This window comes from Pteropus medius, unplaced genomic scaffold (genome assembly GCF_902729225.1).
Source record: "Pteropus medius unplaced genomic scaffold, Ma_sr-lr_union100, whole genome shotgun sequence".
Classification (NCBI taxonomy): domain Eukaryota; kingdom Metazoa; phylum Chordata; class Mammalia; order Chiroptera; family Pteropodidae; genus Pteropus; species Pteropus medius.
Window position 1 is genome coordinate 37,444,486 of NW_024355205.1, and position 14,338 is coordinate 37,458,823.

Below are 14,338 nucleotides of genomic sequence, written 5' to 3' on the forward strand. Positions count from 1 at the left end.
CGAATGACCTTCAGGTGTGGCTGAAACTGCCGAGACCTCGGGGAACATGTCGAGTAACCGGAACGTTTTACGGATTCAGGACCGGGGAGGGACCTAGACGCCATCGGCAGCAGGAAACACAGCTGCTCTCGGAGTACAGCACGTGCAACAGGCCATCTGAGACAGGGCCAGCGACGGAGAACACAGGTCACAGCGCCTTTGTCCTTACGCAAACCGAAGGGGCGTGGAACACACTCAACTTCCCCAAACCCCAGGGGAAAGGCGCCAGTGGCCCCTCGGGCTGGGAGGCGCGAGCTTCATGCCTTGGACACCGAGCTGGAAAACACGTGTCACGGATCCGGCTCCCACGCCCGGCTCCCCAGAGCAGCTTCTGGGGACAGTGAGGTGGCACCTGGCACGGAGGACAGCGAGTTTCACACCGTCACGCTGCCCTGGACTACACGTTACAAGTTCACAGGCCCCAAAGGAACTCTCATGGTTTATTATTTCAAAATAACCCAGAGGGGCCCGTGAGAGCGTGGCGGCCACCGTGGCTGGATCGGCATCCCCCGTGGACGGAGCTGTGTGCCTGGGGTCAGCTGAAGAGCTAAGTGCTCCCCGTCGTGACCAGGGGCGGACGCGCAGAACGATTTGGAGTCGATGACTTGGCTGAGAACTTTGTATTTTTGCACCCCCGTTTCTTACACGCAAACAAATCCGCAGCAACTGTCCTAAGACAGTGTGAACCCATTTTGCCTCAGACAGCAACCCCATTAAGGCCAAAGAGGTCTACAGAAAACGCGGGAGGAAATTCCATTTTTATTTAGAGTTCTCACTTATTAAAATGAGAAGTACTATTATGTATCTGTTTTTTAAATAACAGTGTAGTACAATGGGGCCACACAGCCTAAATTAGGTTCTTTAAAAACATTTGATGCATTCTTACCTAGGCACAAAAACAACTTCTTTAAAAAAATAAAATTGTGATTTAAAAGGCCTTTATTTCACGGGGAAGAGGAATAAAAGATAAATGCTAGCAGATGTTGAATCGTGTTTGGATTTTTTAGTTGGTCATTCGCCCTTTGTATTCTGCAAATGCAAAAAGAAATCGTCAGTGATTTTTTTTAGAAAATATCTTAGGAACCCTGGCATTCTGGATAATGGCATGGATTCCTGGACCCCTTATATTTGAAGAATGGAGACAATATTTTAGAAAGCCTATCACCTCTTGCCAAGTTCTTCTGATGAAACTATTATGTAAAAAGCAGTTAATTATATACATAAATAACATAAAAATAATTATCATAAGTTAAAAAGGCAAACGATCTCCCACCATCGGTTCAGCTGAGAGGACAGAGCTGGGTGTCGGAAGAGCTGTGTGACCGTGACCGGCAGGAGACCCGAGGCCCGAGTGCGGCCTGGGCAGGTGCCCGAGTTCGTGGGGCGCGTGCTGCACGGAACGAATTCTAGCCCGACCCTCAAAACCTCACTGTCGGGATGAAGTGACATTGTGGAAGGCTGCGTTTTGCAGAACAAACTGTCCTCAGACGCAGCAGCAGCAGCGTAAGGTGACGCCAGCCTCGTTTACCCACCGCTGACCCAGTCAGCATTGCTTCAAGATGGTCTCCCAACCCACAGGGGTCTGGGACCCGGAGCGATCGAGGAGGGCAAAGTAAGGCCAATTTACCACTTCACTGTGGACGGCATTACGAAGCATCAGAAGAGTGGAAATCAAACTGCTTTTCCTGCGCCCGTGTCCCCAGCTGCTGGAGCTTCGCCTCGCCCGCTGCCTCTGGGACAGCCGTGTCCGGGAGGTGGACCGGTGGTCAGTCCACACGTCCACTTCATTAATGGTCCCGCCAGTGAACGGGCCACCTCTGCTCCCATTACTGCTTGGCAGAAAATGGTATCTTTGTACTTCAGAAAAACCTATGCTTTTTCGGTTTGGCAAAGAGCCACGCTTACTCCTTTTCTAGAAAATTGGTCTTGAAACACATCAACCTTTGGAACTGAAGTTTAAACAGAAAAAAACAGGAGTCCCTTCCCTGTTCTTCAGGGGATCTGGGCGGAACCTTGGTCACAGTAAATACACGTGCATGGATGGCACGGAGTCCCGAGGGACATCCACGGTGCCACCGGCAGGGACGGCCCGGGGCCTCCCTGTGGCACACAACTGTGTGCCCTCCGGTGTCTGGGCAGTTGTGCAGAGCTGGACGTGGACCAACAGTCCTACAGTGCAAACGACTTCAGCGTGTTAAAAAAAATAAAACAACACAGCCACAACACAGTCTAGAACACATAACAAATGCCTGAAATACAGTAAAAAAAAGAAAAAAAAAATGGATCCTGAAAATCAATCCACACAGTAAATGACCCAGAGGCCCTAACGCCTGGCTCGGTGACCTCATGTGACCCGTGAGGGACGTGAAGGCCAGGAGGGCCTTGTGCCGCCACAGCCAGCCTCACACCTGGTTTCAGCCCAATGCCTTGAAACAAATTCGACTCGACTCAGATTACAAAGTAGAGACTAAACGTACTTTAGCTCCACCTGCTCATCTGCAAAATAAAACCCCAGAAGCAGGAGAGAGCTGCCTTTCCTGGGAGCCGCCACCGGCGAGTAGTCTATGCTGACGTAGTCTATGCTGACACAGCGACCGAGCTCTAAAGGAAAAGACGAACCACTTACGCTCCCAGTAACACGTCCCTCGCCTCTAGGATCCTGCTTTGCCTTATATTTCGCTTCCCAGTGTCCCCCACACCCGCTTTGCTGGGGAGGCTGGGGCACAGCCAGGGCCCCACAGCTCGGCAAAGGCGGAACCCGGCATGTTCCCGCTGGCCACCAGGGCTGGCCGCCCGCGACGCGCTGTGCTGGCTGCTGGGGGTGTGGACATCGCTGCAAAAGCCAGGTCACCCTTCCGCTGCAATGCCCGGGCTGCTCCTTTGTTTGGCATCCAGCAAACAAAGCTCGAAAGCAAACCAGACGCCCGGCCGAGGCCGCGCTCAGTAGCCGTACATCTGCGGCTGCTGCTCTGCCTGCACCGGCGGCTGTGCCGGCGGCGGCTGGGCGGCCTGCGGCTGCGGGGGCGGCAGCACGTCGGCCTGGGGCACCGCCCGCCACGAGAGCTGGTGCTGGTCGCCGAGCTGGTTCCCCAGGGGCGCGATGGAGTTGACCAGGGTGGTGAGGTTGATGAAGTGGGCCACGGACTGCGGGTGGGAGGCCTCCGGCTGGGGCTGCAGCTGCATGTCATTCTGGCGGTTATGCAGCATGGCAGAGCCGCTGACCGTGTCAAAGGTCACGGTCAGGATCGAGTTGTCCAGCTGCAGCTGGCGCTCCGGGGCAGTCAGGTGCCCAACGGCCACCGGCTGAAGACTGGTGAACTGCGTCCCAGCCGCGGTGGTGATGGGCGTCACGGTGATGTTGGTCAAGCCGACCGAGCTGGATGGAGTCGTCACATTTGGGTCACCCAGAGTCACCACCACCTGGAAGAGCCACATACAACGCAGAAAGTTAAACGCTTCTGCAAGACGGAAAGCCACAGAAGCTTCTCCGGCCTCACTGCGACGCAGGCCAGGCTACCACGCTGGAGTAACCCTACGCCCAAGGGAGCAGAGGCGAAGCGTCTCTGGTGACAGATTAGACCAAGTTAGCTTTGTCCCGGAACAAAAACTCTAGTGACAAGAGAAACGAGATACAGAAATCATCATCAAAGCCATCAGGAAGAACCAAGAAACAAATGATTTCACTGGCCAGAAGGAAGTCGGAAAGTACATTGTCCACTGTGCATCCACCCGTCCAAAGTGCCTTGGTGCTAGCTGATGAAAACCCGTGAGCGAGCTAACGGGACAAGGGACAGATGGGCCGGACCAAAGCTAATAACAGAGAGCAGCGTCCCTCCTCACGCAGAGGGACAAAAGGCCAGACAAATGGAAGGGTGTCTGCAGCCGGGGCTCACCTACGAGATCACAGAGGCGCACCCCAGACACATGGACGAGAGACTTGGGGGCCGCGAGCCAGCGAGATGGAGAGAGAGCGAACAGGGATCCATTAAAGGAAGCAGGCGGGTGGCCCTGTGCGTCCTGCCTTCCGCCAGCCCTCTCTGGACACCCTTCGGTGAGCAGGGTCCCCGCTCCCTGACTGGTCGGCAGACGCCCCAGCCCTAACGCGCCAGAATGCCACACTGCGCTCACGACGGGTGTGACGGCGAGGTGTGCACTGGGAGACGCTGAGGTGGGAGGGCGTGCAAGGGAAGCTCGGGACGAGGGCCGACACGCACAAGGTGCACACGCAGACCAGGCCCCGTGCCCAGGCAGCTGCCTGCCACCCGCAGTGACTGGCCCCGACCTAACGCGAGCGGCACGGCCACCTGCTGGATGCTCTGCACGGCGGAGTCCGTCTCGTCCCCCACGCCGCCTGTGAAAGGGGGCTCCTTCTCCGCGTACTCGCTGAAGGCCGCGTCCTCGGGCCCCGGCGCCCCCGCCTCCTCCTCCGGCTTCTGCTTCCTCTTGTGCGTCCTGCGGGCGGCTTTCGCGGGCTTCCCTTCCGCCAGGTCCTCCTGCTCCAGACCCAGCTCAGGCTGCAGGAAAAGGAGTTTCATCAGCGTTGGGGTCGACGGGTTCTGTCCCCACTGGGGACACCAGAGTGGCCCCAGCACCATCCCTGGACACGCTCCCAGGTCAGCAGTGAGGCTCCTGGGCCACCAAGCCGCCTCAGGAAACGGAGTGACCGTGGCTCGTCTGCCTGCTTGCACTTCTCATGTCTCAGGATTGGGGCATGTTCCTGTTGGCTTTTTTTTTTTTTTTTTTTTTTTTTTAGGCGAGGCAGCCCTTGGTTGACCTCACAGATTACAAGGACCCTGTCAGTTACAATCCCTTATTTTTTTATTTTTTACGCCCACAGCGCCTGGTCTTCTTACGTGGTCTCCCATCCAAGAACTAACCAGGCCCGACCCTGCTTAGCTTCCGAGATCGGACGGGATCGGGCCTGTTCAGGGTGGCATGGCTGTAGACGGTTGTAACTTTTTAAACGAAAGAAATTACATACAAGTCGTACTTTTAAAAGCCACATTTTGAGCTGAGATACAAACATTTCTAAAAAGAAATTTAAGCCGCCGTTTCAGCCCGGTGAGCTCGGCCTGAGAATGAAAACGCTTTCGCGTCAGGCTCTCGCTGCCAGGGAGAATCGATCCTGGATCAAACGGTCTGACAGGAGCTGGACGGCGGCCAGCCTTCCGACCCCCAGCTGGGCTCGCCTCGCTCTGTCACCGAGGCCACTGGGCAGTGGCGGCTGGCGAGGTTTGCCACTCTGGTCACCCACGACTCTTCCTGGGCCTCCGGTGCCCTCCGACGTGACCCGGCCCCACCCAGTGACTAAGGAGGCCTGCCAAGGCATGGCCATCGTGGAGCTGCCCTCGTCGGGGCAGACGTGGGTCAGGGACCTCTGCGGCTCTGCAGGGAGCGGGGACAGGCGTTCTCATGCTCACCAGTACAGCCCAGCACCTGAGCACCACACTCAAAACAGTTAAAAAAAAGGAGATATAAATGCAATTTAAAAATCACTGAAATCATGACATGTTCTCTCTATAATTAAAGGAAATTTTCATAAAGATCTTGACTAAAAACTCCTTTAAAAAGTTCGTTCACGTAATACACTTCAGGTTGCTTTGCTTTTAACAATCTAATCGTGCCAAGCTGTGCCGGAAACCACCCGTGATGGTTAATTTTAAGTGTCACCCTGGCTGGGCTAGGGTGTCCAACTACGTGGTCAAACGTCAGTCTAGCTGTTGCTGTGAAAGTATTTTTCGGACGAGGTAAACATTTACATCCGTGGACGCCGAGTAAAGCAGGTTGCTATGTTGTGGGTGGGCCTTATCCAATCAGGTGACGGTCGTGGGAGAGGAGACGGAAGTCCCAGGGGAGAGGGACTTGCAGCATCGCCTCTTCCCTGGGTCCCCAGCCTGCCGCCTGCCCTGTGGATCTGGAACATGCCGGCCCCACACCACATGAGCTGACTCCTTAAAGCAAATCAATCATCGATCACTCTCTCTCCGCACACACACACACGTGCACGCACCCTACTCACTGTTTTCTCTGGAGAACTCGAATACTCGATCCTGTCTCAAGACGAGATATGTCAGGAATCATGACACTGAAATACTAGAAGTTACAGAAGCTAAAACGCCCTCGAGAAAACTGACCAGTCAGAGCTGGGGGGTGGTGACACAGGAGGCACGCACGACGGGGCTTCCCAAAGGCGCCCTGCCCCGGGCCCAAGCCCTGGAGGGCCCCCAACCCTGTCGGTGTCCTCGGCCCATGTGACGCGGGCCCTCTGTGCTCACCTGCACGATCCCGATGGAGGAGGCATCGATGGTGGTGGTCTCCGGGAGGTGGTCCAGGTCGTCGATCCTCACGGCCAGGACCTGTGGGGAGCACGGAGCAGGGAGCTGACAGCGACTCTCGTGACACCCTCGTGGGCATCGCATGTTTCCAGGCCGGCTCCGCGCAGCGCTGATCTTGTAAACCTGACACCTGTACCTTTCAGTGAAAGTTTCGCTTCCTTTTTAACTTCCTTTTTAACTTGACACGTGTCCAGGCGCTTTTGCCCCGCCCCCTCCCGTGAGCCGCCCTGCCTGGTCCGGGGCAGGCAGAGCCCACACTGTGCTCAGTCCCCACGAGCCCCTGCGTCCCCCACCCCCGACCTGCTCAGGGGTGTCCTAGCCCCTACTCTCGCCCACGAACCTGTTGACGCAGGTTGCCCTCGCTACTGTGATAACTCAGGTGAGACGATGGAGCGTGAGTGCAGAGAAGGGGCACGGAAAAGGTGCCGGGGTGAGCTGACACAGAGCGGGGACGCGCGGTGGGAAGCTGCACGAAACTAGGAAAACTAGAAAGTCTGTGTGAGGGTCCCTCACCCATAAGCTGCGCAAGCATCTTCGAATTTCTGCTCGTATAAAGGAAATAAAAACGGGAAATCGTGGACTACACACTGTGGGCGTGGCTCACTTAGGAAAGATGACAGGGAACTGTGGCCTTGGACTTGTGTTCAAGCCAAGGGCTGGGCCCGTCTCTGACGGGATGAAGTGGCTGTGCACGCTTCGGGTTAACCTAAGTACTGACGGTGGCACTGAGGACCAGTGTGACCGTGATGCAGAAAACGGAGTAGAACCAGCTACACGCCACGAATGTGTTTTCTACGTCTTCACCACCATCACCGTCCCCACTGCCAACACCGTCACCATTGACCTCTACCACCCACAGTGACGTCATCAGTGCCCTCGTCACACAGTCCGGGAGCTGACGCCGTGGAGCAGCCAGCACAGAAGCCGATGGCTTTGCTGGAGATGAGACCACAAAGGTTTTCTGTGTGTGTTTCGACTTCTTTAATGAACGTCCATTTAAAGCAGAAAGACCACACCTTGACGTCGTCAAGCAGGACGGACTCTGAAAGATCCTGACACGTGAACGTGGTTTACGCCCACCGGCTAGACGTGTCAGTCCGCCTCCAAAGACCCCGCCCCCGAGCCCGCGCTCAGCACCCACGGGACGGGCCGCGAGGCCCACGGACACACGCTCTCGCCCAGCCAGGCCTCAGCGGCGGCGCCCACAGACAACCGAGCCCGCCGAGGCCCTGCCCGGCCCCCTCGGCCGCGAGCCCCGTCTGCCGTCACCTTCCACATCCTCTACTCTCCCCTGCACACGTCTACTCCCTTCTTCCCATTTCCTACCTGAGACTGTCACTCTGGCTGGCTGACGCCCTGTGCTCATCGTTAGCAGGCACTCACTGTGCATCTGAACCAATGCAGAATGAAATGACAGCAAGATGACCCAAAGGGATGGCCCAGAGAGAACAAGCTCAAGGCTTGAGGGACAAAACGGGCCGAGGACAGAGCCAAGGGACCAGCACAGCACCGCCCCCTCCATCTGCCAGTCCTCCCCTTCTGGCTGCGAGTTCTTCCCACGGGGGGCGTGCTTGGGGCGTGGTGACAGGGGACACTCCCCAGTTCGAGAAGCAGGCACAAAGAGGCCACCTCGCAGCGTCAGCAGTGAGGAAGTGACCATTACCCCTGGAAAAGGGACTCGCTGGACGAGCCCGTCCACCGAGCCGTCTGCGTCTGCCAGGCCTCTCCTCAGCCAGCAGGGCACAAAACCGTCACCCCACGTGGCTGCAGGGACCCACAGAGGGACAGAACGGCGCGGACCGCAGCCCCTTGCGTGCTGCCGAGTGAGTCTGCAGTGCTGCTCGGGGCCGAGCCCAGGACGGCGCTGTGTCTGCTGATGCTTTAGGGTGCTGTGCTCGACTGTATGTCTCGGTGCAAACACTGGCTGCGGGCAGCGGAGGGAACCTCAGCGTACGCGGGCCAGGCTGGGCCCCTCGGAGGACTGCGGAACTGCTGACTGCTGCGCCACTGGAGGGGACCTGGACGGGGACCTGGACAGGCTGCCGAGGAGGTCACGGTGAGGTTCCGGAAGGAGACGGTACAGTCGCTCTCCCCAAGTTAGGGCAGACGGTGCTGTGCCAACCACCGGAGTAACTCGTGCTCGTTAAATTACTGCTTGAGAAAATGAGTAAGTGACCCACGAATTCCCCCAGGAGAAAACCGCCGTAACGCCGCCTCCTCCCTCCCCACCCCCACCTCGTGTACAGCACGGTGGGTGCCGCGGGAGCACACACGCGTGCAGCGTACCCCGTGCACACGCGCAGCACGTGCTGCTCTTCCTCAACGAGCATCTGCCTTACTTAGAAATCTGCGAACATTTCAGGGTCAAGTGCACGTTAAACTGTCGCTAACTCAACCCGCTCCTCCGGGGGGACGGCGAGGGGTCCAGAGACAGCTGGAAGGCACTGGGGGCCACCGCCACGCTGCCTTCCAGAGGACACGGGGCAGAGGGTGACTCATGCCAGCGCGTCACTGAATCTAGAACCTCCTGCTCATTCAAGGGTCAGGGGACAGCGCCTTCTAAGGCGGATGTCTGCATCTCTGGGAGTCAGGGAGGCCGAATGCTCGAACCCGTTTACCATTTGCCCCGAGAACACTCGCCAGCGGTGCTTACGGCTACAGCGTTTACCCCGAGATAACTCGAGGATTACGGTCCTAACCTGCCCCCCAGAGTTTGCCACGAAATATCTTGCCTTTAGTACCATTTTCACATTGTTCTGACATATGGATAGTCTTTGAAACAAATGACATCATTCTATTTATAGCGTTGTTTTTAGTACAGTGCATTCTCGATCGCTGAAAATGTCAAACTCTAGAAAACGTCGCATTCCTAGGTGTGATGTGAACATTTCTCGTGAACAGTTGTCAGCCACAGACTCATCTGACGAATCCGATGTACGTATATGGTTATGTTACATCAGGATTAGAGACCAGTTCTGTTTAGGAACAACTCTAAGAAGGTTTTATAGTTCGTTTTCACACTGAAAACCAGTCAGATCTGCTTCTGCCTCAAAGAACGTGTTTGTGGAAAATTAAATGAACGCTGGCAGCGAGTGGCACTTGTTTTTTCTAAATGGGAAACGGGTTAAGCGGGCACATTTCCGCTTTCGTGAACTGCCTCTCCACGTACACACCGTGCCCTCGCGTTCTGGCTGAACGGCTGTCATCTTGAACGACAGTTTACGTACGCGGACGAGTCAGCCTCATGCCTGTTTTCTGGCTTGCGTGTTGCCTATTCTTCTGCACCGCAGATGATCTGAGTGTCACGCTGCCCATGCAGTCACACCTACTGCTGTTCTGTCCCCGACTTCTTTCCTGCTGTCACGCTTGGAGTGTCTTCCCCTTTCTACGATCCGCATTTCCTACTGACCTGCGTTTCCTTCCGTTTTTCAGTTTGCTTCTTTTTAAAGCACGATGAATTATTTAATGGCCCAGACTTCCCTTGAGAACAAGCTTCCGGGTGTCTACACAATCTCTCTGGGTCCTCAATGCAACCCAGTGATCAGCCCCCCAAAGACCACCTGGAGGCTCCCCATTCTGCACATTTTATGAGTTACTCCAAAGGAAAGACTGGGGAGGGGGCAGGGTCTTCACTCTGTCGCTTCAGGGTGAATTAACACGTAACCTTAGCAACAAGTACGGGAGGCTCTCCTGCTCATTCACTCACTCCGTGCCTCCCACCGTGATTCAGGGGGACGCGAGCCCCAGGCCTCGAGGGGTTCCAGACTGTTCCGTGAGCCAGCACGGCAGGGCCTCTGGGCGGCGGAAGCCCACGTGAGGCCGAGGGCCAGGCGGGGTGGGGGCGGGGGCCGCGAGGAGGACGCTCACCTCCGGGTGCTTGCGCCGCATGTGCCGGCTCATGGAGGCCCGCGTGGACACCTTGGTCCCGCACAGCTGGCAGCTCTGCGCCTCCACCCTGTCGTGGGTGAGCTGCACGTGCTTCTGCAGCATGTACTCGGTGACGTACTTCCTGTCGCACACGGAGCACGTCCACTGCTTGCCCACTGCTCGCATGCGCGCGCGCGCACACACACACACACACACACACACAGGGATGAAAAGAGAAACGGGTCACGCACGGGGACATCCCACGGTGCGTAGCACAGGCGGGGAGGGTGCTTCACCCTCTGCACGCGCTGCGGGGTTCGTCCACCAGGTCAGGGCCCGGGACCAAGAAGCACGGCCCGAGATGAGTATGGGGGCCCCCTCCCTCGCTGAGCAGGGGGCCACGTCACCACTCTGGTACCGGTGGGCTCATTTCCGGGGGGGCAGGGGCCGCCATTACACAGAGAGGCACCCGACGTCTGAAAGGGTCCCCACGGCTGCCCCAGGCTGCGCCGTGCTCACCTGTGTGGATGAGCTTGTGGGTCTCCATGGTGTTCCTCTCGCTGAACGTCTTGCCACACAGCTCGCACATGAAGTCTTTAATCCCTGCAGAAAGACGCTAACGTCACGGCGCCGCAGCTTCACACACACAGGGCGTCTTGTCCCCGACCTGTTTCGGTACTTGGAGAGGCCGCAGGGGACGGTGGACGCCAGGAGCCAGTGCACGCTCATGCCCATACTCGTCAGAAAACTGCCTCGTACAGCCTGCCCCGTGGGGGCTCAGCCAGCTCCTTCTGCAGAAAGGGTGGCAGGTGGGTTTTGGCCCAGGGCCCCGGGGACTGCCAGACGTTCTGCGTTAGCGGAGTCTGATTCAGTGAGCTTTACTCTGCATCGGATCATGAAAACCAAAGGCAGAAGCCACGCTAATAACACTTATGGGGTTGCTTTTACGGTTTCTGTCAGCTTCATTTCAGTACTGGGTGGCCTGTCAGTCACTCGGCCTGGGGCGGTCACCTGCAGCCTGGTGAGCAAGCGTCGGGTCACCGGACTGCGTCACACTCCCTAAAGTGGCAGGAAGGTAGATGCTGAGGATGCCTCTTACACAAAGGTCCCCAACAGGAGCAGTGAGCTTAAAGGTCCACCCAACTCGGTCCTGTGTGTATGCACAGGGCCCTGGGCTCACTGTGGCTGGAGAAGGGACATACGGGAACAAAGGTCACCTTCCCCCTCCAGTGGCTGATGCAGCGACAGGTGGTATGCAGTGCTGTGGAACCCAGAGGGCCATGACCCCATCCTGGGGGATGAGAAAGACCCCAGAAAAGCTGGTGGCACCCTGGGCGCACTTCCCCAGGAAGAGGACAGCGCAGTTCTGTACAAACCCAGGGACGGGGGCCTGGCAGCCCAGGGGACCCAAGCGGGCGTGCGTGCTGGCCTGGACAGCTCGGGCAGTGAGGGAGGAGGTGCCCAGGTAAGCTGGGCCGGGGGCCATGACAAGTTCCATCTGTTCTGATGTCTACGTTAATTCTCGCTCCCACACACACACACTTATCCATGTATAAACACTGAAAAAATGAGATCGTGTTCATTGTTGCAGAGGCTTTTCCTCCTGCTTTTTCATGAGCTTCTGTGTAAATTAATGTGCACGTCTAGTCGTTCTGAATGGGTGCATTGTTGTTTTCTGTGGATGCACAACGCAGCCTAGCGATGGACACTTGAGATGTCCCAGTGTCTTCCATCCTGGACATGATGGCCGCTGGCGCCACGCCCCTGGGCCCCTTTCCGGTCACCCACAGGGAATGGCTGAGCAGCAGGCGAGGATACTGCAAAACCGGCAGGTCTCGCCAAACGCCCCCGGGTGAGGGGGTGAGAGGCGGCGCCCCGGCCCCTGCGCATGCGCGGTGACTGGGTGACCGCGCCTGCGGGGAGCGGAGGTTTCGGGACCGGCGGCGGCCGCTCAGCCACACCGCCCGGGGGGTGGGAGGGCACGGACACCGGACAGCGGGCTTAGCGGGAGTGAAACAGAAGAGCCGCCGGCGCCGCCTCCGCGCGCGCCCCGAGCGCGGGCCGCGGACTCACCCGTGTGCCGCTTGTAGTGCTTGAGCATGTTGACCTTCTGCGCGAACTTGCGGTGGCACTCCTTGCACTCGTACTCCTTGATGCCCTTGTGCAGCTTCATGTGGTGGCGCAGCGCGTGCTTGGTCTTCATGCCTGCGGGGCGCGCGCAGGTCGGAATCGGCCCCGCCCACGCCACGGACTCGGGGGCCCGCGCCCTGGATCCCCCGCGCCTGCGCCCGGGACCCCGACAGTGCCCACACGCTGGAGCTCCTGCCTCGGGGCCTCGGCCTTCGTGCCCGTGTTTGGACCCCCTGCCAGTGCTCCACACGCTGGAAGCCTCCTGCCCACTCCACCCTCGGTGACCCCACAGTGCCCACACGCTGGGAGCTCCTGCCCTGCCGCCTGTGCCCTGGGACCCGTGCCTGTACCCAGAACCCCACAGTGCTCCACACACGCTTCTGGACCTCGCACCTGGTGCACTCCTGGACCCCTGCACTCGCGCCCCCAGAACGCTTCTCAGCCCAGAACGCCAAGGCCCTGGACCTTTCCCCTGACTTCATATGAAAGTCCCGATACTGGAATCTCTGTGCCCACTCACGCCCTGGACCCCCCACACCTGCGTCCTGGACCCTCCAGCAGGCACAGGCCTCGGTGCCTGCAAAACAGACACGGGGAAGGATGGGCCTCGGGCTGGTCTCCGAGAGGACCCCACCAGCGGCCAGGCGGCAGTCTCGCCCTTGGAGGCCCTGAGGGATTTACTGTTAAGGGCTGGACAGCTCGTCTCAGCAGGGTGCCCGCCCTGGCGGTCAGCGCTTCCAACATGGGAGCTGTAAATGCCCAAATTTCACCACTGTGACCCAATCAAGTCATCTGGAGAGAGATGTACAAGCCTCCTGAGGTCGATCTCGGTGATAGAAATGTCATTAAGATTAGGAATAAGGCCATTGAACATTATATACTGTGATCTAAACATAGACACTCAACCCACCTTTTGTTTACCGTGAAGTCAACCTTTGCAGAAGGACGGGAAATCAGCTACGACTTCACTCAGACCAGTGGGGAAGGGCGACCCAGTGCAGGGTCCTGGCCTAGAGACACCGACTAGGTGGGCAAGGAGGGGCCTATGTGGGCCGTGCGAGCAGGGGGCACCCTGGAGCGGGGGGCAGCGGCTCACAAACACCCCAGACGCATCCACTCCCCTGGCCACAGACCCGCTCTGTCCAAGAGGCAGTGGACAGGTCACTGCTAACTCGCCGCCACCCAGAACCTGGCCTGGGAGGTGCCACTGCAGGTGGGGGGCCGATTATTGCTACCGCCCTCAGTGACAGCGGTGTGGGGACGACTGTGCCCACAGAGTCCTCACATCAGCTGGTCACGGCTCCCTTCTAGGTTACCCGGAAACCCTCTGCTGCAGTCCACGGAGACAGGAGCGTCAACCAGCTCCCGCCGGGCTCGGAGCGCAGGCCTGAAGGAGCTGCCTAGCTGCGCCCTGAGCATCCACGAAGCTGGCAGGGCTGAGCCAGCAGAGGAAGCAGGAGTCCCTGAAATGCCACCTGCCTGTGTCCACCCCACAGGGAGAGCTTCCCAGGCTACAGGCCGCAGAGGGCGTGTGTGGGCCTGGCGCGGACTGTAGGACAGGGTTTTCCCCTTAAAGAATGCGCACATGCTCACAGGGAGACAACTACAGGTGACAGCAGTCTGGCCCAGAGGACAGCGCTCCAGCAGCCCTGCCCTTCCAGGTCACACTGGTGCCTACGCACAACCTAGGCACATTCTGGCCATGCGGCCCGGGATCCTCCGGGACCCTCCGGGACCCTCCGCCCTCTGGCCACTTCTGCCAGCCTTACCGTTTGATATCGCCCGACGTCACCCCCGCAAGACACGCCTGACCGTCGCACTGCTCCCTACAGCCCACACTACGCGCGGCTCGTGCCTGCGCATTACAGACCCCGGGCTCCAACTGCGCCCGGCACTGCGCCAGGCGCCAGCGGCTGAGCAGCGAGCCGAACGAGGTCCCCAGCCTCACGGGGGAGGGACGGACAGAC

The 14,338-nt window shown here is 58.3% G+C and overlaps 1 protein-coding gene and 1 pseudogene across 8 annotated transcripts in view; both read right to left on the reverse strand.

The window, feature by feature from the left end:
- Positions 1–644: 644 nt before the first annotated feature.
- Positions 645–14,338, reverse strand: part of PRDM15 (PR/SET domain 15) — a 57,421-nt gene continuing 43,727 nt past the window's right edge. For 7 of the 8 annotated variants that reach the window (XM_039857606.1, XM_039857604.1, XM_039857602.1 and 4 more), the window contains 6 exons: positions 12,315–12,446; positions 10,761–10,844; positions 10,242–10,417; positions 6,315–6,395; positions 4,344–4,553; positions 645–3,459 (listed from right to left, as the gene is read on the reverse strand). In XM_039857606.1, the coding sequence (XP_039713540.1) occupies positions 2,980–3,459; positions 4,344–4,553; positions 6,315–6,395; positions 10,242–10,417; positions 10,761–10,844; positions 12,315–12,446 (1,163 nt within the window). In that variant the 3' untranslated portion in view covers positions 645–2,979. The remainder of the gene's footprint in view (positions 3,460–4,343; positions 4,554–6,314; positions 6,396–10,241; positions 10,418–10,760; positions 10,845–12,314; positions 12,447–14,338) is intronic. The other variant, XM_039857605.1, reaches the window with a different exon arrangement.
- Positions 4,868–4,986, reverse strand: LOC120599197 (uncharacterized; annotated as a pseudogene).